We start from the raw sequence: 26,903 nt of genomic DNA, 5'->3' as shown, positions 1-26,903 counted from the left end.
TCAGAACCTGGACCTTTGGATCACGGTCTAGAGAAAATAATCCCACTAGATGAGTCATCTTTCAAAACTCACCTTGGACACTGGGCTGCTTCAGGGTGGCACTCTCTCCCCCCACCCACAGCATTTCCAACACGGGGTAAGAGAGACCATCTTTGAAAGTGGTCACAGAATTCAAAGATGAAAGTACTTTAAGTTCCTGGGCTGACTGGTTTATCAGGGATATACCAGATGTACTATAGGGAGGCCAAGCAAAACAACAGTAGGCACAGACCAGTGTTTCTCGAACTTTAATGTGCATATGAATCAACTAGAGATCCTGTCAAAATGCAAATTCTGATTCTGTGGGTCAGAAGCGGGGCCTGAGCTCTGCGTTTCCAACAAACTCTCAGGTGATGCTGATGCTGCTGGTCTGGGGACCACACAATTTCAACCAGTAAGGCTCAGTAATGGTTAATGCTCAAAGGAATATCCAAAGCAGTTAAATGTCTTGGGAAAAATTTTCAGGAGACTAGCCCAAATGTTACTTTATTTATTATTATTATTATTATCGTCATCATCATTATTTTTAACGTAAGCTCCACACCCAACATGGGGCTCGAACTCCTGACCCTGAGATCAAGCGTTGTATGCTCTACTGACTGAGACAGCCAGGTGCCCCTAGATCAACTGCTATTCTGCTTCTCACCTTGAACTTGAAAAATTCCCTTTTGGGAAACCTTTGTAACCCAAATATTTGGAAGTAGTTCAGCAGAAAGTGCACCACATATACCCAAAGGCATTCGTAGCTGCTTTGTGTGTCTCAAAGCGGATGAACACGAAAGTTACAACAGACTTTCCCGAGTCTGACGTGAAAGCTGTGGTTGCGATTTTGTTCCAGCTTTCTGGGAAAAGAAACCACGGCACTTTATTAAGGCCATTAAAGGCACACATGGAACACTGAGATAGTCAAAGCCAAGACTCCTCAGGAGGGGAGACGGCCGCTCACATGCACAGGGGAGACCTGACGGTGGGCTGCGGCGGCAGGGGTGTGCGTGCGCACCTTCTGTGTGGTGCCCTCCAGAAGCCAGCGGATGTGCCCCGACACTGCCCGGTGAAGCTTGGACCCGGGAGGGGAAAAGCTGATGTATTCTCTGCAAGGCCAGAAACTTGATCAGCTTCTCGTCCAGCATATTTATCTCGATTTCTATTAACCAAAGAGAGAGATTAAAAAAAGCAGCTGAGGAGGAATTGGAATGTGGAAGTAGGTGAGGGTCACAGAGCAAATAGTTAAGCATTCCTAAAATCTAGCCAAGTGATTTTTCTCGAACAGGCAAGAGTACAAAGTGGCCTAAGGATCCAGAGCTCAGCATCTCACTGGCCGTTTGCAGTGAGATGGACCCCAATGCAGCCTGTGCAGATGCCTCTTGCAGTGGGCAGCTTGATTTTAGGTTAAGTGGTCCTGGAAAGGTAGAACAAAATAGACCACCTGCCTGCCTGTGGAGGAGGCCTGGATGTCGGACATGGAGGCTTAGATCTGCTACCCACCCTCTTCAGAGGTCAAGCTCTGCCTCCATTCTCTTCGACTTTGGGAACAAGGCCCTCCTGGTTTTATTCTGCCTCAAGTAATTCTCTTCTCACAGGTTCAACTTGGTCCCACTCTCCTTTCACCTTGGAGTCTGTGTATAAGCACGTGTAGAAGGCAGAGGTGGGAGGGAGCCTTCTTTCTTAACCCACATCCCCAGCCCTCGGAGGTCAGGCATCCCTTCTGTTCCTTTTCTGAAATGAGCTCGAATGCCGCGCAGGGACAGCACCTTCACGCAGCAGCAGCTGGTGGGAGAGCAGCAGCTCACGCACTCACCTCCATTGACATCCATAAATGCTCGCAATGAGTTGGTGAGGTCCACCATGGCAGTAGAGTTGGCTGGGAAAGAGGGTACGGTTAAAGCGCTTCCTATGGATAACGTGCCGGGGCTGACCTTGCCATCTGGGGACGGAGCAGGAAGACTGTTACTTACGTCGCCTGAGGGAAACCCACCGGTCCAATCCCCCACTGCCGAGACAGGTCTGGATTTCGGACCCAAGGTGATGTTCCCTTCTTGATTCTCACCCCATAGGCTCTGGAACTCCTAGAGCTAAAAATGTGTGGTGAGCAAGGGCAGATGGAACGACAACGCACCCGGGCACGCAGGAGTCTCCAGAGCACGGAGAACCAGTGAAATCTACTGCTCTGGGAAATGTGGTAGGGTGGCTTTGTTCTCTGGGCCGTGACTACCTCCCTGCTGCCTCCAGTCATTCAACTAAGTGGTGCCTGCCCCTGCGTTTCCTGCCTCCTGAAGTTCGACTCACAGGATGCAAGATCTATCCAGGCTGGTATTTAGAGGTAAACAGAGACAGGAAAAGAGCCTGAGGGTAGGGGCCATCCTGGGACCAGGGGCCCCCATGCAGAGAAGTCACAGTCACCTGGTTACCGAGACTCCCAGCTGACTAGGAGGCCAGCTTCAGTTCAGACGGGAGAGACCACAGGGGGTTCCAGCAGCATCTGAAACCTGGTTCAGATGCTGGGGTCAGCAATCTCGAGGTCCAGAGTGCTGACTGGGGACAGCTGAGAGAGCAGGTCCACACTAGGCCAAGTATGGGTGTAGGGGACCGCCTTTCTGCAAGTGGCCCAAGGGTGAGCTTCTGGGCCGGATCAACCTCTTTGGGCATGCCACTCTGCAGCTATCCTGAAAGGTGGTGTTGCTTTCTAACTCTGCCTTCCCTGGCATGGAAGCTCCTTCAAACCAGGGGGCTCTGAGAATCTGGATCAGGTGTGACCTGGTCTCTGGTGTGGATCATGAAACACGGAGGCCATCACCTAGAACCTCAGGCTGGCCACAGCGGTTCCAGAGATCATGCTGCCTTCCTCTAAGGTGATGGAACAAAACAAGCAGAAGACTAGGCCTGAAATGGGAAGGTGGAGTCAGGAGACCCAGCCGTAGTTCCGATCCTGCCACTGACTCGGTAGGTGACCTAGAGGAAATCACTTAAACTTTCAGCGCCTAAGCAACCCCACCAATAAAACGGGGGACAAGTTAACACATGCTTTCTCCTCTATCACATAAATGGGGAGAGGACAAGTAAGACCGAGATCAAAGTCCTCTGAAATATGCACAGGAACGTAAGTGTTTTCTGAAGTTTAACTGCCAGAAAGAGCAGGAACCACTCCAAATCACCCCCAGGTTGAGCACCACTCACCTGATGATGGCGCTGGTGAGCAGAATCGTTGGTTGGCTCCTGTGGCCAAGATACCATCTCCTGCTGCTTGGGGGGGAGTGAGCACCCGGGTGGCATTTGGGGGTGAGCCCAGTGGCCTTGAATCTGTCAACGGAGGTCCTATCTGTGATTGGACAGTCTTTCTTTGCAAAGTGCTGGTGTTCTCGATGCTGGCACAAGAGCTGGGAATGGAAGGGGGCAGGCTTGGGACAGGAACCAAACTCCTCTGGGGGCAAGAGCTGGGGCCAGTGGCATTCTCTGTCTTCACAATGATGCCGACGGTGTGGTTCTGAAGCCCCCCAGCCGCTGGTGGCGTGAGGGGCCGGGGCCAGCCTTGCCGGTGGGAGAGGCCTGGTAAGGGGGTGTTGGCGCCTGGAAGTCGCCGGGGGTCCGTGGAATCGGTGGGGTTGCTGTAGAGGTGTGGGCCATTGGCTTTCACCTCTGTGCTCACTGGCCCGTTGGCAGTCCCGCAGGGGGCTTTCTTGGATTTTTCCGCACAGGAACTGCAGCTGATGTCCTCTAGGGCTGGGGGCTGGTGGGGTGGAGAGCAGCTCAGGGAGTTCTGGGAGCTAATCCCTGAGGGGCAGGATAAGGGGCAGTGGGAAGGTGTAGGTGCCTTGTCAGCTGTTTGCAGGGAGGTGGTGATTGAGCTGTCAGTCACAATAACAGGCTTAATATCAGCCTTCTCTGTCTGTTCAGAGTCCCAATGCGAAGGCATCTGCTTAGCAGATAAATGTTTCAATATGCTGCACTGGAGCGCAACAACACTACAGAGCCACTGCAATGGAAGGAGAGGAGAGGAGAGGAGGGTGAGAGGCCTGGGAGGCGCTGGTCCTTCCTGCCCCAGAGGCCAGGGCTACAGCACGGCTGATAAACACTGTTTCCAAGGTCCCACTGCAAATGCCCAGAAAAGGTGTGCTTGACTTCTGATAAGATTCCATTTCCATTCCCAAGCAAGACTTGTTGGTATACTCAGCAGCCAACACCCTGGTCGGCAGAGCTCACCTTGTGAACCAATATCCAGCAAGTACCCTAAGCAACTGCTGTGTGTCCAGCCCTATCAGCTAACCTCTCTATGGGTCTACTGGTCTCTTTCTGCAAGACAGACTTGCTCATCTCACAGCACACTGGGGGACGGATGGAGAAAAACAGACTGCTTGACCGTACTTCTTTTACTTGCCTCAGAATATCAGCCAGAGGTTCTCTCTGGAATATTCAACCATTGGGGGCTGGAGAGTGGGGGTCGGTGGGATTGCAGAAGATGGGGATGGGAATGGCACTGAGGCTACTTCCAGTAACAGCTGTGGTGAGAAGGAAGGAAGATTGGCTTTGGAATCCCAGCCCTGCCTTCACTCACCTCTTGCTGCTCTGCCTGGGTGGCTAAGTGCTCAGAGTTCAAAAGGTGCGTCTGTGATTCCTCGGGGATCCCGTTGCAGATCAGCTCCCCATCCCGAATGGCCGCGGGTGCAATGAGAGGGGGTGGAAACTGGTACTGAGATTTTATAGCATCGGGAACCTGTTTAGTATAGAAGGAGGAGGAGACGGAGATAGTGCCGACATGTCCAGTTGATTCTGCCTCTTCTGTCTGCGGTGCTGATGCCCGCGGGACCATCGTGCACTCTGGGGTCCACTAAGACAAGGAGGCTCAGTGGGCTGCAACCGCTCTGTGCCTCAGACACACACACATTAGCTAGAGAAGGCACAGAGCTGGAAACGACAGGCGTGCGCCCTGTCCCCCACTTTCTTCATTCAGGTCTACCGCCCGCAGAAGCCAGAAACCATTGCTTTGGCCTAAAGAAGTGTAGGGCTGACACTGGACACAGCTTCAGAGTGGTACTCTCTAGGCTCTTACTGCTCAGCATCAAGTTTGGGAGAGTAAGCCGTATCTGAGAGGTAAAACGTCAAAGGAGGTCACATTTACAGTGGAAATGCTCAGCATGAAGTCTGGCCTGTGATAAGCACTCAGTCAATGTCAGTTTTCTTCGTCCACTCATTCATGACTCATGCAACAACTGAAGGCCTCTTTGTTGTACAAAGACAGAAGACACGTTCTGAATCACGCCATGTAAGGATGAAAGAGCCACACAACAAGCCAAGAGTCATGCATACATTCAACCAACATTTATTGAGTACCTCCTGAGTCTGGACACTGTACCCAGTCCTAGAGATCCAGAGATGAGGAAAACTTAAGCTCTGCCCTCAAGGAGCTCACAGTCTCGTTGGGGGAGATAAACATTACAATACAGTGTAATGGGTCCTAGAATAGAGGCACGGCTAAGGAACTATTAAAAATATGGAGGAGAGTGCTTGTTTCTGTCTGGGGGACAAGGACAGAGTTTATAGGAAGGCAGTATTTGAGACGTGGAAGTTGAGAACTTCCAGGCAGACAAAGGGGAAATAAGGGTAGGGGAGCAGCATATAAGGCATAGAGATGTGGAAGCACATGACGGACTTGGAAAACATTTGAAGAACAGATTTGGTGACCGAGTCCCTATGGAGGATAACAGAAGAACTGAAAACGGTTCCCAGAATTTTGCCTTGAAGGACCGGGTGGAGATTGCGGTCATTCACGGAAACAGGAAATACAAGAGGAAGAGCAGATTTGGAGGCAGAAGACTTTCGGTCTTGGGCAAGTTGAGACTGAAGTGTCTGTGGGATGGGCAGACAGATATGAATCCAGACATGAGGAGAAAGTCAAGAGATATGGAGCTGAGAGACAGCACCATTAATGGTGGTGGCTGGTGCCATGGGCTTGTCCAAAGTCAGCCAGGAATGGGAGGGGGAGGAGTGGAGTGGTAGGCAAGCCTAAGGTTGCCCCCCTTGGCGAAGAGTGAAGGGGTAGCAGGAAAAGGAATCCCTAACACCAAGTTCTTAGCCAATTTTGCTGCCCTGCTCTATATCAACAATGAGGATGGTTCAGGTCAGAGCTGGAACACTGTCCACCACCGTCCTGTGCTACCACAGTCCTCACTTCACTCTCAAATTGTCCAGTACGGAATGCTCAGCAGGCAGCTCTTTCTGCCCACGTGTCCTGTCCCCGTGCTATAACAAAAATACTTGTCTGCCCTGCAAGGGAAAAAAAGTGCTATTCAGGCAACTCGTGCCCTTGGATTTTCCTCAAGAATAGGGAAAGCTTGGGGCACCCAGGTGGCTCAGCTTGTTGAGCATCTGGCTCTTGATTTCACTCAGGTCATGATGTTATGGTTCAGGAGATGAACCCGCATCTGGTTCTGCACTGACACTGCAAAGCCTGCCTGGGATTCTCTCCCCACCCCTTCACCCGTCTCTGCCCCTCCCCTGCTTGTGCTCTGCTTCTCTCTCTCTCAAAATAAATAAATAAACATGAAGGCGGGGGGGGGGGGGGGGGGGCGGGGAAGAATAGGGAAACCTTTGAAGGGGGAGAGGGCATTGTGAAACAGAATTTTCTCAAGGCTTTCTGGGACTGTTCACTTCAGCCGCCAGGCTCTCTTCCAAATCCACGTGGTGAATTACACAGTTTAGTTTACTTTCAGATCTGTTTTACTGAGATATGAGGCATGCCACCTCTATAATACCCCCAACTGAAAACACCTTGATTTAATTTTAGAAACCGGTATTTATATTGAAGTATAAATATTTACACACTTAAGAGATTGTTATACAATTTCCAACAGTTAACATCTTGCTAGCTTGCTAGCGCTGACATCCACTGGAAGGGATGGGAGTGGGGTGAGTGATTTAAAGCGTTGCTGCCACCAAGTGGCCATATTTGAGAATTGCTGGTCTCCACTGGCACACAGCACAGTCTGTGTGCGGGATTATTCCAAAAAGAGAAAAATCAAGCTTCTATGTGGGTCCACGGTGTTGGGCTCTCTAGGTTAAATGAATGAGGAAACTGAATGGCTTTTGAGAAACAGCCTCAACACCACCAAATGCTTTTCAATAAAGGAATTTTTTCTGTTCATCTCAGCAGATCTCAGCTAAAGTTGACACTTTAGCAACTGTCAAGTGCATACAAGAATGTTAGATATTATTACGGCAAGGCCACAACTTGGCACAACTTGGAATATTCGTTATATATTACCAGCACCTTGGAAAAACAGATTTACTCTCCTTTAGGCACTTTCCTCTTAAGTTTCTCAGCTGGGATAGCTCCTCCCTTCCACATGGGTCTCTGCTTCATCACCACCACCTTCACCCCGCCAGACAGCTCTTGGAAAGGGGCCACCTCCCAGGAACAGATAGCATGAGTACCAGGCCAGGGGTGGCAATAGCAGAGCACATCCGTCTGGCGGAAGGGGCTAACGAGCACTCATCAGGAGAACTGAAGACTTGCAGAGTTTGGGGTTGGGCCTTGGTAATCCTGACCACCACCCTCAAGTATTAAAATGTGTGGTCACATTCACCACTTGTTGAGACACCACAGACAAATCTCAGGGCTTCAGTCTCCCTGTCTATAAATTTGGGATCACAATCCTCTGTCTATCCCATGAAAGCAATCAGAGCCCACTCTCCTGCCTGCTCCAGGTTGGGACTCACCTTCAAGCTTCTTCTTTTGACTGACTGGAGCACTCGGCGGTTGGGAGGGTGCTTCTTGTGGATTCGGTTCAGGAAGTCCACTTTGACCACATGCTGCGAAATGGTGTCCTGGAAACGGTCAAACACCTGGCACCGATTGCTCAGCGTCATATTCTTCTGGTTCAGCTAGGGACAAAGCAGACACACTTTTACAATGACCCTCAAAAGGCATCCCCTCCCAACTAACTATCCTCTAGGTCTGAAAAATAGAAGCCCTTGGCCAAATAGGTTCCTTCTGTCAGGGGCTGATACGCCAACACCCCTGTAAGAGGGCTAGGGAACACCGGTAAGACTTTCTCCCTCAGTCCTGCCTGGTCCAGAGAGGGAAAACTGGTATGTTCCTATTCCCTAGAGAGGGTTGCGGGGGACAGGAAATAGGAAATTAGTCACAAGTACCCTTCAAATCCAGCCTGACAGCTCAGACCACCTTTTGCCAGTGGACCCTAACAGAGCACAGGTTTCAGAGGACAGGCGGGCCTTGGCCCTTGAGACCCAGACTCCCTTTCTAGCAAGGCACTCATTCCCACGGGAAGCAGGACGGTTTCCTATATAGGAGCTTGGCTAACAGCAAGGATCAGCACCAGAATCCCGTGTGCTCTGCTCTATTCCTCTTCTAACATACCAGGGAACATTAGTGAGCCCATCTGGATATCACAGTCCTGCTCTAGAGGAGGAGGAAAACCTGGGCTGCTCTAAGAGGCCGAAGGGAGGGAAGAAAGAATTTTGCGCAGCAGCATCCAGAAGGCATATAAAAACTATGCCACTTTCCCTCTAAACTTTAATGCAAAAAAGATCTGCTCAGAAGCTTCATGATTAGTAAGGTAGGAAAAACCCCTAAGTGGCTAAGTAAATAAATTATCTAATTAATAATTTTTCATCTGTTGGAAAGTTGCTCTTTAAGATTCATATTTGGGCGTATAGCTGATGGTAGTTTTTTTCTGGTTTGGCAGGAGGCAAAATGAAACACTCGTAACTGAGCTTGGAGAGAAGCTTCCTCCTACATAAACCTTTCTGAGCAGCGTTAGCCAAATGAAGAGGCCAAAGCAAACGTTTTTGCCCCATGTGTGCAAGTCTATAACCAAGGCTCCTCAGTGCAATGTGAGGAGCACTCTGTCACGCTGAGGGTCAAAAGACATTCCGTGGTCATTACCGTCTCATACACAACGTCTTAAGCAATAATCTTTTTAATCTGGAAAGGCTGAACTTATAAGGGAGCTGCTCTTCTGAAGCCCTCACCCATTCAACCTTGTAAACGGCTGTTCTTAGTGCCTAGAAGGAAAGGGCCTAGGCCTAAGCCTCTTTTGGAGATAGCAAACTACAGTTCTGTTTTAGCCCCAGGAAGCGTCTGGAAAATGTACCCAAGACTCCTGGGAGATAAGATAAAAGGACCCTTACACCAGTCATTCATTCAACAACTCACTTACTATCATGCACCATGATAAGGTGGGGGTCAAAAACTAAAGAGAAGGGGAAGATCCTCATGTGATGCCTAGGACACGTTAGTGTTCAATAAATGGCTGATTGTTTGGAACACTGTTATCCATGTCAATTCTTCAATTCTCCCAAGTTAGTGGGATTTGACTGTCTGTCATTCCTGAGATATGAGAATAAACGTTTTAGAATTTTTAGTTTGCTCCCTCTAAAAATAAGAGACAGGAAAATACAGAGGCAGCTACCACGAGAACATTTATTCCCATGAGTTGGATCGAATATACGCACCCCCTTCATGGCTATAACATCAACTGCTCAATTCACCATGGAATAAACTTATGTATAAACAATCAAGTCTGCCTGTACAGCTAAAACAAGGCATTGTGGGAAAATGCAAAACGCACAGCTGAGGCATGTCAAAATGATTGGAACTGAGTAGGATGGTCTACAGAAATCCGTATTTGAGAGATTATATAGCGAACTCTGGTACAAAGCTGACCTTACTATGCTTTCTACTGAATCAGGCTGTGCCCAGAGAGAACAGAAGGGACCATGCTGTGCTTACCACCACATGTTCGATGTGATTCGGACACATCCATCTGCCCAGGGGCATGGCAGTGAGCGGTGGCTCGAGGCAGTCCATGTGGAACAGGAGGGGGCAATAGTCACACTGGATGAGAGGGGCCACACGGCAGCTCCTGCAAAAAAGAGATGTAGGCCATTTCTGTGGCAAGATGGGAGAATTCAAACCAACTGTGCACTATGGAACAGCCTCTCCTTAATCCTCACAACGTTCTCCCAGGGCCTCCTCCCCCAGTGATCAGTTACACTCAGTTAGGAAGATGGATGAAGCTGGGGGCTACCACCAGGCTCTCCATTATTCTCTAAGAGGAATGTGTCTTGTGGGGAAGTGAATGTTTATTTGGAGTATAGCTAAAGTGGCTGTCAGAGCAGGAATGATCAATGCTCAGTGCCCACAGGGGGAAGATAGCCAACTCCGCTCTGATTTTTCTACTCCTTAAAAGAAAGTAACTACCTTATTTAAAAAAACAAAAAAAACCCCAACAACAACAAAAAATCCCTCTAGCCCTGTTTCTAGAGTCTTACACTACAGCAAGAAAGGATTTCTCTTCTGCGTGAAGCACCCAGCAAAAATGACACAGGAAGAGTTGTGTTGGGAAAGAATTCTGTGATGTATTCATGTATATGCACAGTTCAAGGGAGGGGCTTCAGCAAGTAACTATGATATTCCCTGGGTCCCTGAGATGCACTGGAGCCTCAGTCTGGGCCTGGCTCGGAGTTCTTTCTGCTGCCCTACTATCTAGTTCCCTATAGCTTTTGTTGTGGAACCTTTCTTTCTTTCTTTCTTTCCTTTTTTTGGGAACATTTCTTTTTGATGGCTATTTTCTCCTGCTATCCTGCCCTTCTAAGATACCCAGGCCAGTAAGTCCAGTGTCAGTAATTGAAGCAGCTGGTTCCCGTCACTGAGGAGATCCTATTTGAAGGAAACCAGTGTCTCAGGGAAGCTACAACTGGGGCAGCCTGGAGGCTTTTGGAAGTCATCCAGTCTGATGCATGTTAGCTACCATGGATACTTGTACTGCTTTTAAACTCATCTTTGGTGATTTAAAAAGTTATTTGCCCTTTCCAGGGACCTGTGTCTGTGCTGGCCACGGTTCCTCCTGCTAGCTAGTCAAAATATCTCACGCTTCTGTTTAAGTCCAACCCCTCCTATTCGAGCCTCTATAAACACAGTCTACAGTACTTAAGGGAATTTGCTGTGAAGACAGTCAAGGCTCTGGTCAATTAGTCACTCAGTCTCTGTACTCATACCATCAGAATATGGGTTATCCACATTTAACAGACAGAGTTTGGGAGAGGTGATGGAAGAGAGAAAAAATCTCATTTGCTGAATATGGGGAAGAGTCCTTAGTATGGACGAAAAATACCTGTTACATGTGAAGCATACTTTGACTGGTAAGGGAACAAGACCATTGTGATCTAACTCATGCTGTGTCTTCTTAACATTTTTTCCCGTGGTTTCCTCCTTTCTTCTCCTCTTGCTAGAACCTAGAAGAGAAATTGATGGTGCTGAATTCTCTTGGATGCAGAGTTCCTAGTGTGGGATATGGAACCAACAATAAGTGAAAGGAACAGATCTCCGTAAAAGCATGTGCCACAGCCTAGACACAGGTCTCTTTCTGAGACCCCCTCGGCTGGTTTCAAATGAGAAAAAAGAATAGGAAGGGAGGAAAAGGAACACTGAGACATAAATCAGAACCATGGTCTGAAGTCACCTGTCCTGTGGCAGAAACACATCTATGTTTTGCAAACATGAAGTGGTCAGAAGCTTAGGTTGTTAGATACTGCAACCTAAGAAATACACATGCCCGAGTCAAATGGTCAACAAAGACTGTTCTGTGGAGGTGGCTGAAGAAAAGACTATAATTTTACTGCATTTTTATAGAAATCAGAAAAGTTTTGATTCTATATACCTCCTGCTGACTGAACAGCATTCTTAAGCCTGCCAATTTCACTTTCTCTGGGAAAAAGAAAATAACATCCAGGAGCTTTGTGGCATCAAGTAGAAGACATGATTAAAGGGGAAAAAAAGGGCAATTTGCTAACATTTTATCAAACTATAAATGCATAGTTGTAACCCAGCAATTCGAACAGTAGGAATTTACCCTACAGATACACAATGTTATATTTACAGAATTATCTGAAGAAGCATCTATAATAACAAAAGATCAGGAACAACCTGAATGTCCGTTAATAGGAGATCAGTGAAATAAATTATGTCATGTCTATATGATAGACTATTATGCAACCATTAATAAAAACTGAGGAATGTCTACATTAATATGGAAAGATCTCTAGAGCATACTGTGAGGTGAAAAAAGCAAGATGTAGACCAGTATACCAAATAAGCTATTTAAAGGGAAAATACTGGGGTGCCTGGGTGGCACAGTCAGTTAAGCGTCCGACTTCAGCCAGGTCACGATCTCCCGGTCCGTGAGTTCAAGCCCCGCATCGGGCTCTGGGCTGATGGCTCAGAGCCTGGAGCCTGCTTCCGATTCTGTGTCTCCCTCTCTCTCTGCCCCTCCCCCGTTCATGCTCTGTCTCTCTCTGTCCCCCAAAAAATAAATAAACGTTGAAAAAAAAAATTAAAAAATAAATAAAGGGAAAATACTGAGCATACTATATTTCTTTGCTTATATACCCACAAAGAAATTCCAGAAGGAGATACACAAGAACCAAACAGTGGTTATCTGAGAGGGATATGAAGGTAGAGATCAGGCAAATGGCAGACAGGGGTGGAAGGGAGATCTTTCATTTTAAGCCTTTTTATATTTTTCGGCTTTTGAACCATGTGAATATATTACCTATATTTTTAAAAAGGGGATACCTTGAAGGGCAGAAAATAGAAAACTGAATAAGCACGGTCAAGGCTAAAACCTTCAAAGATGTCCAGGAAGAACAAAGAACAGGAACATGAGAGTGGCTACTCGCCCGGTGATCCCACAGGCAGCACTGCCCTCTGGCTGGACAGTAGTCTTTTGGGGCAGCTGGGGGGGGGAGGGGGGGGGGACATGACACTTTGGCTAACCTGGTAGTGCAGTGGTACAAGTCAGTTCATTGGGCAACTGAAATTGGGTGGGGTTCCGCTCCATGGCGGCAGCGATCAGCAGCTCAAAGGGCCGCCTTAGCTGGGGCTGCACATAGTCCGGCTCAGCTGCCACTGGCTCCTCGTCCACGTCAATGATGTCCTCGTCGACGTCATTCTGCTCAGAGGTGGGGGTCTCTGTGCTGGCGTTGGATGTGGGCGTGCCAGGCCGGCTGGCTCTCCTCTCCAGGATCCGGGCGTGGGCAATGGCCTTGAGTTCAGTTTTGCTGGCTGATCTGTCCAACAAGTCGGTATCACTGCTGGGAGATGTAGTCCGTTTGCCGGATTTGTCCACCAGTCCATTGACGTGGCCCAGCTCCTTTTTCTGCTCTCGTTTCTGTGCAAATGAACACGTAGGCCCATCACATAAAGTACCACAAAACAGAAAGAGATGGATACTACAAAGACCACTAGCCAAAATTATGAAATTCTCCAACATGTTACAGACTCATCCACCTGGGGACTTGGAACACTGGTCTGTCCAAGTTGACAAAACTACAGCTGAACTAAACTAAAGCTGGCGAAACTGCAGCAGAGAATCACCAGACGGCAGGGAAAGTTAGAAACAATTATGCACATTTATCACACATCATTTACTTGAAGTCATCATTTGATGCACACCATCTCCATACAAAGTACAGGGGTAAAGGGATTAAAAGTTACCACAGTGAAAATAAATTTAGTGAGGCTAAGTGAGAACGGTGAGAAAAATATAGCAGGACTCAACATCACTGTAGTTTGCCATGGAGCATCCTGACCTCCTGAATGGGTTTAAGAATTTTGCTCAAAATAAAGTCTGCAAAAGCAAAGGTAAGATAGGCAAACAGAGGTCCCTGTCCAGGGAGGTTGGGTGCTGACAGGGAAAGTAACTACACTGCAAGGTGGTGGGGTTGTGTGTGGAAGGTAGCCACCCAACGACCACAGTGTCTGAGAATTGTGGCTTTCAGCATTTCAAGTTTTACTAGGACTCTGGAAAGGACACTTCTTCAAATGGGAACGTGGGGAAATGGAAAAAGACTATATTTATTCAGTAGGACTGGACGACTGGTATTACATTTTCCTCTAGGACTCCAAAGAGCAGTCAAATGAAGGTTTAACACTGGTCTCTAATCAGGAGACCCGGGATCTGTCCCAGTTCTGCCACTGATTGCTTATGACCCTGGATGACTCAGGTTGGTGGGCAGGAGTTTCCCTGTCTGTAAAGTAAGACTAGTAAAACCTTTCTTCTCCTCCTTTCAAAGATATGGTGGAGACAGAGGGTGACATATGTGAAAGGGATGGCTGAGTCGGGGGAAGATCTAGCCTCCACTAGGAACAGGACCTGAACATCAAAGGTTAATGAGGCCCAAAGGATGAATCATTTCAGTCCACTTCAGCGTAACTACAGGAGGCCAAAGAGGGATAGAGGTAGTGGTGGTGGAAAAGGCAGATTTGGCACTGGTAGGCAAAAAAGTCCATTTGAGAGCATGTCACTGTGGCATTTCGGGGAAAGCACACTACGTTAGAAAAAGGCTACTATAATCCCTGTCAAGCAGCTCTGTTTCTAGAAAACTGATGAAGAGGCAATAGAAATTTGGAGTAAGACAATTTGGCTCTGTTAATTCTTTGGAGTCCTCATTCTACATTTGTAAGCCTCAGTTTCTTCCTTTCTAAAATGGAGGTACTATCACCGGCACCCCAAACGGCTGCATGGATTAAATGAGAGAACATATGTAAAATACCCAGCATTTGACGGGCACTAAAATAATGTTAGTTCTTCTCCACCCTCTTTTCCTGGTTTTACTTTTTCTTTCACGTTCAGTTTCTGGAGTGGCAGGTTTCTGAAAGGCCTCCTGGCTGGTAGGTGCTTCTAACTGGCTCTGCTCTAACCTAACTGGGGATGCACAGGAAGAGATGCGGACAGGTGGTTAGGCTGGAGGACAGCCTGGTTTGTGGACTTCAGGGGCAATCAAACCATAGCTGGGGCTAACTGGCTGACTTGGCCTTGCCTTGCCTTTTAATAAGAACCCGTGTGCAGATGTTGAAAACTAAAAGTCTGTTTACCTTCTTAAAGGCTGAAAACTGTTACACACATAAACCACAATCTCTGAATCATCTCATCCTGTTTCTGCAACCAAGGAAATCATCATTCATTGTGACATCATGTTCAGGGGCCAGGAAAACAGAAGTGATGTCACAACAAAGGCAAGTTGCTTGGTGTGTGATTACTGTGGGGGGAGGGAAGGGGATGGTTTACAGTTCATAGACAGATTCTAATTCACAGCCTCTAATTTGAGGACTGGGTCTCTCATATTCTGACTGGAAAAACACCCACTTCCTTTTTTGATAAAGAGGAATTTAGCTTTCGCACCCCACAAAAGCTCTCAAAGTAGAAAATCATGTTCTCAAAGCCAGTACTGAACTATCAAAGCCAAGGGAAGGGGAGCTAAAGAGAGATTAGGCAACCTGGGGTACAAAGGCTTCCGAGTACTCTCCCACACACCCAGCCAAGCCTTATTTGCCTTGGGGTGAGGGGCATCCTTCTTCCATCAAGCTGGAGAAGCAGCCTTGCTTTTCTTCAGCTACTTTCAGTCAGGGATAGAACTGCCACATTCAGGCCACTTTTCAGGAGGTCTACAACTCCTCAGTCTACTCCTGTCACTAGTGAATGAACATGGCTCAATAAATTAACACACCTCTTCTGCCCATTTCAGCAGCCCATGTTTGGGTTTTAGGCCCTACTGGATTCCAAACAGTCACCATGGGGAGAGTGAGGGTGATTCCAGGGCTGGAAAAGACAAGAAGAAGGGACGAAAATGCCTTCAGGGCCAGGCCGTCTTAGCTCTAGAATATCAGTGCTCTAGATCTGGCACTCTGAGCAAAGCCTTCAGAAAGCGCCATTATTACCTTTCGGCGAACAGTGCACCGGTGACACATCCACTCCCCAGGAGGCAACATCTCTTCACTCAGTGGAGGATTACTGTGGGGAAAAGACAAGGGCAAGACTAAGTACTAACCTTTGATGCAGCAGGAAAAAGCCTAGGTAGGTCTGGCACAGAGCTACCTGTCCCTCGACTCCTATTCTGGCCCGTCCTGTAGCACTGCCAGGGCTCTTTCTCTCATCTTTCAAGATGCTAACATGGCATCGTTTACAATAACCTAAAGAGTGAGGACCTACTCCCACATCTTAGGAAGAGAAGCCAAATCCAGAGCTCTCAACATTGGGCTTTACAGAGAAAGACAGAAGTAGTCTGAAGCCTTGAGAATCATCCCCCAACTATATCATGCTAATAGAATCATTGATAGGTTCTCTACAGTCTTCAAAGTTTGTCGGTATAAGTCTAAGCTCTTTCATCTGCAATTCAAAGCCCTGTGTAGCACGGTCCCATTCTACCTTCCCAGGACCCTTTCAGGTACGCTTTCGTCAAGTCAAATTGAAGACTTGATATTTCTTTCTCTAGAGCCCTTTCCCACTAGAACACTATGCCTCTTAAACCCTATTAGTCCTGTAAGGCTTAATTAAAGATGGCTGCAAAGTCTTTGCTATTCCTACCATCTAAAGGTAGGCCACTTCCTTCCTCTTGAATTAGGCTTGCCTTGTGACTTGTATTGACTAGTAGAACGCAGCAGAGGTGACCTATGTTGTAACTTCCGAGGCTGGCTCTTAAGAGACCTGCAGATTCCATTTTTTCATGTTTGGAATGTTCCATCTCAGGGCCCTGCTGTCACGCCAAGAGGCCACACTCAGGAGAGTTAAGGCGCTCCAATTAACAGCTTCCTCTGAATTCCAAGCCAAAAGCCAGCATGAATTACTGCTATGTGACTAAGCTGTCTTAGATCATGCCAGCTTAGTACAGCCTCTAAAGTACTGTGGTTCCAGACAACACAATGCTGAACAGAAAAACCATCCAGCTGAGCTAAGTCACCACATGGACTTGTGAGAGAGAATAACCAGTGTCTGTTTTAAGCCACTGAGTTTTGGGTAGTTTGTTACACAGCAACATGTAACTGAGTACAGCTCCTCCATGTGCTCTGCCTGGATTACTGGGACCTTCTGGATATGTGGATTGTATGATTTAGTTCTCTTTTGCGACTTCTCATGTTTTCCCTTGTGTGGCAGTTCTCTCTTTTTTTTTAATGTTTATTTTTGAGAGAGAGAGAAAGAGACAGAGAGAACATGAGCAGGGGAGGGGCAGAGAAAGAGGGAGACAGAGAGTCTGAAGCAGGTTCCAGCCTCTGAGCTCTCTCTCAGCACAGAGTCCAATGCGGGGCTCGAACCCATGAACCGTGAGATCATGACCTGAGCTGAAGTCGGATGCTTAACCAACTGAGTCACCCAGGCACCCCCTCTTTTTTCTTTCTTAAGTTTTATTTAAGTAATCTCTACACCCAAAGTGTGGCTTGAACTCACAACCCCAAGATCAAGAGTTGCACACTCTTCTGACCTAGCCAGGCGCCCCAGTTCTTTCTTTTCCCTTTTCTTTTCTCTTTCTTTCTCTATCTATCTATCCATCCATCCATCCGTATATTCAATTTTTTTCTTTTTTTTCTTTTAATTTTTTTTCAACGTTTATTTATTTATTTATTCATTCATTCATTCATTCATTTATTTATTTATTTATTTATTTATTTATTTATTTTGGGACAGAGAGAGACAGAGCATGAACGGGGGAGGGGCAGAGAGAGAGGGAGACACAGAATCGGAAACAGGCTCCAGGCCCTGAGCCATCAGCCCAGAGCCCGACGCGGGGCTCGAACTCCCGGACCGCGAGATCGTGACCTGGCTGAAGTCGGACGCCCAACCGACTGCGCCACCCAGGCGCCCCTCAATTTTTTTCTTTAGTGTTTGTTTATTTTTGGGAGAGAGAGAGAGAACAGGAAAGGGGCAGACAGAGAGGGAGACACAGAATCTGAAGCAGGCTCCAGGCTCCGAGCTGTCAGCACAGAGCCTGACGCGGGGCTCGAACTCAGGGACCATGAGATCAGGACCTGAGCCGAAGTCAGATGCTTAACCAACTGAGCCACCCAGGCACCCCCATCCAATTTTTAAAAAGTTAAGCTCTATGCCCAATGCGAGACTTGAACTCACATCCCTGAGATCAAGAGTCACATGCTCTACTGACTGAGCCAGCCATGTGCCCCTCTTATTTTTTTCATTAGAGGGACCAAGACAAGGACTAAATCTCTTCCCACCTTGTAGCTTTATAATACAGAGGTTGTGCATACAGTAGTCACTCAGTCAATACTGAATCAAAATTAGAGCTGTATAGGGCTGGCCTTACTGAACCTCCAGATCACTGATTTCCACTAAAGTTACACCAAGAACCATATGCATGAGACTTTATTAAATTCTTGAGAGAGTCACATTTCTAAGTCTGTACAGTAGCAGTTCTCAAAGTGTGGTTCCCAGATCAGAAGCAAGCATCAGTGTCATCAGGGAACTTATTAGCAAAGAAACACAAATTCTGAGACCTCACTTCAGGCCTACAGAATCAGAAATTCTGTTATGGAGAATGAGGATACATTTATGCTAAAGAAATTCTTATATCTGGTTCCTAGCAGTCAGAAGGGAGTTTTTCACCCAAAAAAAAGAAAAAAAAAAAAAAAAGAAAAAAAAAAGAAAAAAAAAAAAGAAATACTAAAAAAATAATTGAGGGCTGAATATATAAGGACTCTTCTTGAAGTCCCAAGGCTTAATATTATGCTTCTCTACTGTTTCTATCTACAAGAGCACTTGGCTTGGCAAATTTTCCTAGCTTCTGCTTTGCCATGCTTCCCTGGAGACCTGAATATACATGTCAGGATATCCACTAAGTGCTCACAGCTCTTTGCTTCCTTTCCTCCCTGTTTCACTGGTGGAATCTCAGGAGATCCTTAGTAGGATGCAGAAAACCTGGAGGCATACTGGCCTGTTGTGACAGGTCTTCAAGCCCTAGAGGACCATAGGTGAATGTCACCTGTAAAGTCTTCCCTAGTTCTCACCAATGGATTTCTGCATAGGCTACATCCAAACTAATGAAATGTATGCATGTAATTTGCAAAGGCTTACAGACTCTGCTATGCTTCAGCAACTATCATATTAAAATTAACCCTGAAAAGGCTGTCACTTCTGATTCTGTTTTTCATCATTTCTTTTCATCTGCCCATTTGGCTTTGTACCAAGATACTCTTTACCAAACATGTAAAGCAGAGAAGGGCAAGGCAAGGTGGTTTGAATCGAGACCTTTTACTAAGATGTAAATGACTTCCTGGCCACCCTTCATGATTCCCTCAATCTAGCCCCAACCCATGTTGGCAGAACGAGTTATTGAAAACATAATTCTGATCATATCACCCTCCTTATTAAAAAGCCTTTCAGTATCACCCCTACCCTATCCATTATAGGATAAAGTTCAAACTCCTCAGTATTGTATGTTAAGACCCTTGTGGCCAGAATCCTGCCTCTTTCTCTAGCTTCATTAACCTGGTGGCTCCCCACACAGTCCATATACCCTTTCTTTAGTCTGTGTGTCTGTTCATTTTAGAGCTGGTACTTACAACCACAAAAGCTGGCCCTTCCCTCATTCCTTCACCCAGTGGATTCTTTATCTTTTGGGGCTCAAGTCAGATATTACACCTCCAGGACGCCTTCTCTGGCAGCCCCTGATTCCCTATAGCACTTCTGTACCACACTGTACTGAAACTATTATGCACTGGAACCCCCTTCTCTATGATTTACCTTTGTACCTCCACACTCTGCGAGGTGCCTGGCATACACGAAGTACTCAATAAAGCTTTAGAGAACTGGCGAACACTGGGGCATCTGGGTGGTTTAGTTGGTTGCACATCCGACTCTTGATTTCAGCTCAGGTCATGATCTCACAGCTTATGAGTTCGAGCCCCACATCGGGCTCTGCACGGACAGTGTGGAGCCCTGCTTGGGATCCTCTCTTCCTCTCTATCTGCCCCTCCCCTGCTCACACTCTCTCTCAACACACACACACACACACACACACACACACACACACACACACACAGAACTGGGGAATACTAAAATAGGCTTCTAGGAAGCAAATGAGGCAAAGCAATGCAGTTAGGCAGGCACTTGTTTTGGTGGTTAAATTGCACACAAAATAATTTGTTTTCTAAGTCATGAAATGGTAAGATATCAAAGTCAAAGTCCACACTTGCAAACCAACCCGACTCATTTAAATCCTCTTTAAACAATTTGGTTTCTTGGTTCTTTTTCTTAACACAGGGGTAAATTGCTTAAAGTCTGTATTAAGGGGCTCTTAAAAGTAGCTCCTGGTTGGTTTCTAAAGGATCGATTTTAGAGATACCAACCTTAAGAACACTTGTTTCTCAGAATTCTAGATTATGGGCACAGGCTCCTCTTGTCTGCAGTAAAGTGTGTGATAAGGGCTGTGAGTTTAGGGAATAGTACAGAGAAGTCAGAATGTTATTTCCAGGATGAGCACAGAACATTTAAAAGTGAGACCTTGTTGAGATTTTGCTGCTTTCTCAAAGACAGAATGCGCATCTTGAAATAAACTTGAAAATGTGGCATCTTTTTAAATGTTTATTTATTTATTTTGAAAGCAAGAGAGAGGGAGAGAGTGCACGAGTCATGTCAGGGATGGGTAGAGAGGGAATGCTAAGCAGGCTCCAGGCTGTCAGCACAGAGCTGGACTCAGGACTAGATCCCACGAACTGTGGGATGATGACCTGAGCCTGAGCTGAAATCAAGAGTCGGCTGCTTAACCGACTGAGCTATCCAGGTGCCCCGAAAATGTGCTATCTTGAGAGAAGGCAGTAATATATGATAGGATGATAGGGAAGGAAAGTCTGTTTCTAGAAAATGAACATCACAGGTACACCCGGAATACAGAAACTGCCCACGATAAAGCTTTCTCATGACAATGTTTCCTCTTTGCCCCTAGTAATTCCTTTCAAGCTAATATTTAGAAGGCAGTTTTTCAACTCAAATATCTAGAGCAAAAGGGATTCATGAAATGGATCCAGGAAAGACAGACTGTCACTGGAGTAATAAGCTCAGGAACTAGTTCCGAAAGAGGCTGTTGTGCAGACAGACTGGTTTGATTCGCTATCAGAAATTTTGCCAACAGGGAGAGGATTCCAGGGAGAAAGGAGATTCTGCAGCTTCAAGACACTCATGTACATAACACATTCTGGAGACTTCCCCATCTCAGCTGCCCATCTTAAAGCTCTTTCTCCCATAAGAATGGTGTTCCTATAAGTTTAGTGTGCAACTTTGAAATGATTACACGCCTACCAGAGTCTTTAAATCAGGATATGTCTGTCAAGAAAAACAAGGCTTTGTCTCAGCTCCCGCTTATCCCTATATATCAACGAAGACAAGGTGCTCAGAGCCATTCTCTATAAAAGGAAATCATTAAAAGTTAAAAGTCAGGTAATGTCGGAAATGCTCTATTAGAGTTTCTGCTGTGCAGCAGTGAAAACCATGAGGACACTATAATGAGCCAGTACTGCCTGTAAAGACATCAGTATGCTTCCTAGTCACTAAAGCTCAGAAACAGCAGACTGACAATCTCATCTTACGTCTACATAGCATATTACAGTTCACAAAGTGTTTTCACAGATGCTCTTATTTGATCTTCACCAGCACACCGTGACAATTCTTATTCCCGTCATACAGGTGAGGAAATGGACTCATCTGAAGCCATGGAGCCAGTTAAGTTGCAGAATTAGAACTCGAATCAGTTTCCTGGTTCTTTCAAATCTTGAGCCCAAGCTGTTTGTAAAAAACCTTTGGTAGTTCTCTTATTTCTGGGGAACACAGTGGAATATTCGCTAAAATATCTTCCTCGACCCTCAAGGTCGAGCATTTCCTTCGACATCAGTCAATATTTATTGAGTTCCCACTGCTTACTAACCAATGCCATGCTGGAGGTACCACACTGGAGGAGGGACAAGTGGTTATTATCTACCCCACCAAGAAACAAACTACTCTCCTTTGGGGAGAGAGGACCAAAGTCATTTGTCCTCTCAACCATTTAATGGACAATCATTTTATGCTAGGCAATGTGCTAAGTGGTGAAATTTCAGACATGGTCCCTGCTCTCAGGGATCACAGGCTAGAACATCATGAAAAGAACAGTTGACAATGAGACCACATACAATCGAATACACCCTGATCCTTGCCACACAGAGCTATGTAAGACTTAACTGTGCACAGATGCCAGACTCAAAGAGCCCCAGAAATTTGGTTATTTGGTACCTGAAGGTGGCAGTGACCTTTTCCCTACTCTTTTTCCATAATTCAGAACTATTCAGCAAGTGGTAAGTCAGTCAGTGATCCTTTAAAGACGGCAAAGTTAAGGATCTTGAGGGGTTCAGGAGGAAACTATAGTTTTGGAAGCAGGTGTATTTCTGTATTTTGAAAAACTACCTGAAAGAAGGAAAGTTCTGGAAGGGAGGACATTTTCCTGGGAATGGGTGTTTTATGTCCATCTAGAACCCAATAGCATATGAACCTTTAGATTCCTTCCGAGAACTGTCCAAGTCATAGAAAGGAAGGTGAGCCCCAGAATATACACGAGCTGGCTTGTCTTGGAAAACTGGTAACTCTTTAAAGAGTGCCCTGTGTGGGGCGCCTGGGTGGCGCAGTCGGTTAAGCGTCCAACTTCAGCCAGGTCACGATCTCGCGGTCCGGGAGTTCGAGCCCCGCATCAGGCTCTGGGCTGATGGCTCAGAGCCTGGAGCCTGTTTCCGATTCTGTGTCTCCCTCTCTCTCTGCCCCTCCCCCGTTCATGCTCTGTCTCTCTCTGTCCCCAAAATAAATAAATGTTGAAAAAAAATTAAAAGAGTGCCCTGTGGACAGAGCTTTTGCAGAATATCCATTTTCACTGCTTTGGATGTTTCCTCCCAGATCATTTGTTAAAAAGCCCTGGCCCAGGGGTGCCTGGGTGGCTTAGTAGGTTAAGTGTCCAACTTCAGCTCAGGTCATGATCTCATGGTTAGTGAGTTTGAGCCCCACATCAGTCTCTGTGCTGACAGTGTGGGTCTGCATGCGATTCTCTCTCCCTTCTCTCTCTGCCCTTCCCCCACTTGCTTTCTCAAAAAGTAAATAATAAACTTAGGAATAAAAAAAAAAAAAAAAAAAAAAAAAAAAAAAGCCCTGGCCTGGGGCACCTGGGTGGCTCAGTCCATTAAGCGTCTGACTCTTGATTTCGGCTCAGGTCATGACCTCATGGTTTGTGAGACTGAGCCCTGTGCCAGGCTCAATCTCTCCCTCTCTCAAAAATAAATACAACTTTAAAAAAGTCTATTTCTGGAGTCCTCAAAGAGAAAACCACAAACTTGCACCCCTCAGCTAACTGTAATGCCTGCATTGATAGACCTCTCCATGTCAAAGATTCAAAGCCCAGAGCCAGATGATCCCAACTCACAGCCAAAGGATGAAGTCCAGTTTTAATTTAGAATGCCTCTTTCATTCACTAATGAGGCTGCAGCCCACCACTGCAGGTGGAAGACGTTAGTTGTCATGGTTCTTGGCTCTCTAATTAAGAGGATCTATTTCAAGTCATATACCAGTGTGGCTGATCTGAGTCTAACCTCACTCATCTCCCCCACCTATTAATACATATGAACCTGCACGATATTAACATTTACTTCAGATTTAGTCGCCACCAATGGGACCTGTTGCTCCACAGCTCTGCGTTAATTATCCATCCAGCGCAAGCAGTTTTTCAATATGGAACTGGAAAGGAGAAGGGGGAGGGGAACAAGAGAACAAAGGGAGGAGGGGAGAGGTGGAGAGAGAGAGGGAGACAAGGAAGCAGAAAGACTGCCTTTTATTTCAGAGACCTATTTTTTTGCATTAAAACATGCAGATAAAAATGGTGTTGGGCTGTGGACTTGTTTTTAAAAAATACGTTAGGTTACCGACGTATGGTTTGCAACTGTCCATCCAGCTAAGTGACACTGACATTTTAAAACTTGAGCCAAAGGCAGCTGGGGAGACATGGAAATATCACTTAACCAAATTAAAAGCTTTGGTATGTGTCTTAGGACAAAAGGAAGCAAGATGGATGAACAATATTTAAGAAAGAAGACACTTCATTTTTTCTTCCTAGACTGACAAAATACTCTATTTAATACAAAGGCTGAACAGGAACACTATGCAGACAGCATATCTGTACACAATACACCAACAGCCTTCCACTCGGGCTCTCTTCTAAAGGAGGTCAGTCGCATGAACTGCTAGGGTCTTTCCTGTCAGAACCCATCATTCACCAAGAATCAGAAGCTCTCGAGCCATATGTGGCAGTTTCAGTTAAAATATCAGACTAAGAAAGATTTCACTGACCCCCCCCCCCCTCCATCTATATGTCCCCTCCCCTTTTTGGGTGGTGGTGGGGTGTTCAACCAGCAAACAATAGCATTGAGCAGTTTTGATTTTTAATTTCACAGTTCATGGGTCTCATCCATCCATCTGAGGTCCACTACCAGATAAAAATCCTGCAATTATATTTAACGGCATTGTGTTAAGAGTGACTGCAAAAGACAATACATGCTCAGAACAGGCCCACCCTCCCTCAGACCAGCCCTGCTGCCCTTGGCCAGCTCAGGAAATATGTTGGTATTAGCCAAAATGGGAGCGAAGGTGATCACTGACAGGACCACCATCACGTCTCAGCCTCCTGGCAGCCATCTTGATCTACAAAGGAACCTAGGAGCACAGAAAACAAGCCTTTTGTAAACTGAAACCAGCTTCTGTTCTAGAAAAGCGAAGAGGTGCCAGGTAAAATTTAATTTAAAAATATCTTTTAAAACTTAAAAGCTGTCTTAATATATCCAAATTTAATGGTCTAAGTTTTGAAGAAACAAAATCTAATGAAATTTAAATGTCAGCATTAAACAGTAAGTTTCCTCTGGACACTTGTATGGGCATCAGTTTTTATCTTCAAACATAGCCTACCTTTCAAAGGCAGGGAAGATGGCCATACTGAAAGGCAATGGAGGTAAAAACAAAGTTCAGGGGTCCTTGCCCTCCTTCATCCTAGCTACTGACTCAAGCACAGCTAATGCCACAAAGTACATAAAAAGTACAAGGACCGCTGGCTTTTTCATGCAAAGCCTCAGCAGCAGTGTTAACAAGGAAACCAATGAAGTGCCAGGCCATTACAAATGCCCCATTGAGAAACTTAGCTAGTTGCGTCACTTCCACAGGCATACAGTCCTTTCAAACTAGCTGACTGTGCCCCCAAATTTCATTGCCTTCTATGCAGAGCTGGTTTGTGGCATCCTCCCAGTGAAGGACACCTGGGGAACAGGGTTATAAAGTCAGTGCAGCAAAAGGAGGGTGGGAGGGTAGAGCACCAACAGTTACACCAGGTGTTTTCCCTCTGCTAACTTCTCTACAAGCTGAGACTGGGTGCCACAGGGCCTTATCTATCATGAGTTTGGCTATTCTGTCAATCCTGGCTTCTCCACAATGGCAAATGAGCTGGCTACAGACATTTTAAAAATGTGCTTCATTCATTCACCTCATCAGAGATGTTGGAGCCCCCCACCTGTTTTGGAAGTCAACATTCTGGCCTCAACACTTTCTGATGTTCCTAGGGAATGTTCCATTGAAAAGAAGAATCCACAATTGTAACTGTGTATTCCAGAAGAGTCTCAGAGGTATGGAAAACTGGGTACTGTTCCGTAGCCAAATTTATTGGACTATCAAGAACAAGGAAATAACCAGGCCGTATTCTTTTTGCACACACAGCTCAGGAAATCTGGATCAGTTTACATCTTAGAGATACTGGACCTCAAATTCTATAAAGGCTGGGAAAACTAAAAACACTAGCAATGTCTTTATTTGAAATCCAACTAAATACAGGGAGCAGGTTTCTACTTAAGACCCAGCTGCTTCTCCCTAAGGAGAATTTCTGCTTAATTTACCCTCCTCTGACAGGGTCTCCTTAAAAAAAGGAAAAATAGAGAATAATAATAATTTGCACCAAAGCAGCACAGGGCCTATTCCCTCCCTCTTTTACCACCCCCCCCCCCAATTTTACTCATAAACCTTAAAGCTCCCCACCCTACATGATTGAACTAATCTCCTAGGCATACTGTCAAACTATGCTGTCGTGGTTTGATGCCACAGCTAAGTGCTGACTTGAGCTTCTGAAGCCTTCCAGTTATACCCCCAGTGACCTATTTAGGAGGTGAACATACTTCTCAGAGAGAGAGCACCATAATTTTTTCCCTTTGGCCCACTTTTCTCTCAGATGATCCCTAACCAAAGAATGATCACCCTTAAAGGTCTGATCGTGTGCACACAAACGGTAAGATTTGAGGAAAGCTCTTACGCAGCAAGCATACAAATCTTGGACATGAGTTCTTTCCCATAATTTCAATAAACTGCAGCTACTTTTCTTACCATACAGCTTACTTCAACACCAACAAACTGAAGCCTGCAGTCAAAGATGTCTGATATCGTGGAATGAGGTGTTATAAGAATTAAGTTAAGCTAGAATGGCTAAGTGTCATCTAAGCCAGGCAAAACCATGAGGAGAAAAAAGGAAGGATAAAGAAAACAAAAATGAGGGGCAACTGGGTGGCTCAGTCGGTTGAGCGTCCGACTTCACCTCAGATCATGACCTCACAGTTCATGGGTACGAGCCCTGTGTCAGGCTCTGTGCTGACAGCTCAGAGCCTGGAGCCTGCTTCAGATTCTGTGTCTCCCTCTCTCTCTGCCGCCTGCACCACCCCTCCCCCCCGCCTTTCACACTCTCTCCTTCTTTCTCTCTCTCAAAAATGATTAACATTAAAAAAAAATGATAAAGCCAAACAATGTTTATCAAAAGGCCAAAATCACTGACAGAATACTCCCTATATTTAAGATGCTTTCAAAAAATGGCAAGCAAGGGGAGCCTGAGTGGCTTAGTCAGTTCAGTTAAGGGTCTTGATTCAGCTCAGGTCATGATCTCATGGTTCGTGAGTTCGAGCCCCACATTGGGCTCTGCGCTGACAGCACAGAGCCTGCTTAGGATTCCCTCTCTCGAGCCCCTGCTCAAGCTCT

General features: G+C 46.2%; 1 protein-coding gene across 2 annotated transcripts in view; it reads right to left on the bottom strand.

Annotated features, from left to right (window-relative positions):
• The window catches only part of PHF12 (PHD finger protein 12), a 41,917-nt gene that overhangs the window by 3,290 nt on the left and 11,724 nt on the right, over positions 1–26,903 (bottom strand). Inside the window, exons 1-10 of one of the 2 annotated variants that reach the window (XM_047832673.1) lie at positions 16,419–16,576; positions 15,773–15,845; positions 12,830–13,223; positions 11,169–11,289; positions 9,785–9,917; positions 7,750–7,914; positions 4,589–4,747; positions 3,214–4,009; positions 1,838–1,963; positions 1,040–1,183 (exon numbers count right to left, since the gene is read on the bottom strand). In XM_047832673.1, the coding sequence (XP_047688629.1) occupies positions 1,040–1,183; positions 1,838–1,963; positions 3,214–4,009; positions 4,589–4,747; positions 7,750–7,914; positions 9,785–9,917; positions 11,169–11,289; positions 12,830–13,223; positions 15,773–15,823 (2,089 nt within the window). In that variant the 5' untranslated portion in view covers positions 15,824–15,845; positions 16,419–16,576. Of the gene's footprint in view, positions 1–1,039; positions 1,184–1,837; positions 1,964–3,213; positions 4,010–4,588; positions 4,748–7,749; positions 7,915–9,784; positions 9,918–11,168; positions 11,290–12,829; positions 13,224–15,772; positions 15,846–16,418; positions 16,577–26,903 lie in introns of those variants that run through there. The other variant, XM_047832672.1, reaches the window with a different exon arrangement.

The sequence above is a fragment of the Prionailurus viverrinus genome, chromosome E1 (assembly GCF_022837055.1).
Source record: "Prionailurus viverrinus isolate Anna chromosome E1, UM_Priviv_1.0, whole genome shotgun sequence".
NCBI classification, from domain to species: Eukaryota; Metazoa; Chordata; class Mammalia; order Carnivora; family Felidae; genus Prionailurus; species Prionailurus viverrinus.
The sequence above is the reverse complement of the archived record's forward strand: the minus strand, read 5'-3'. Positions and strand labels throughout refer to the sequence as shown.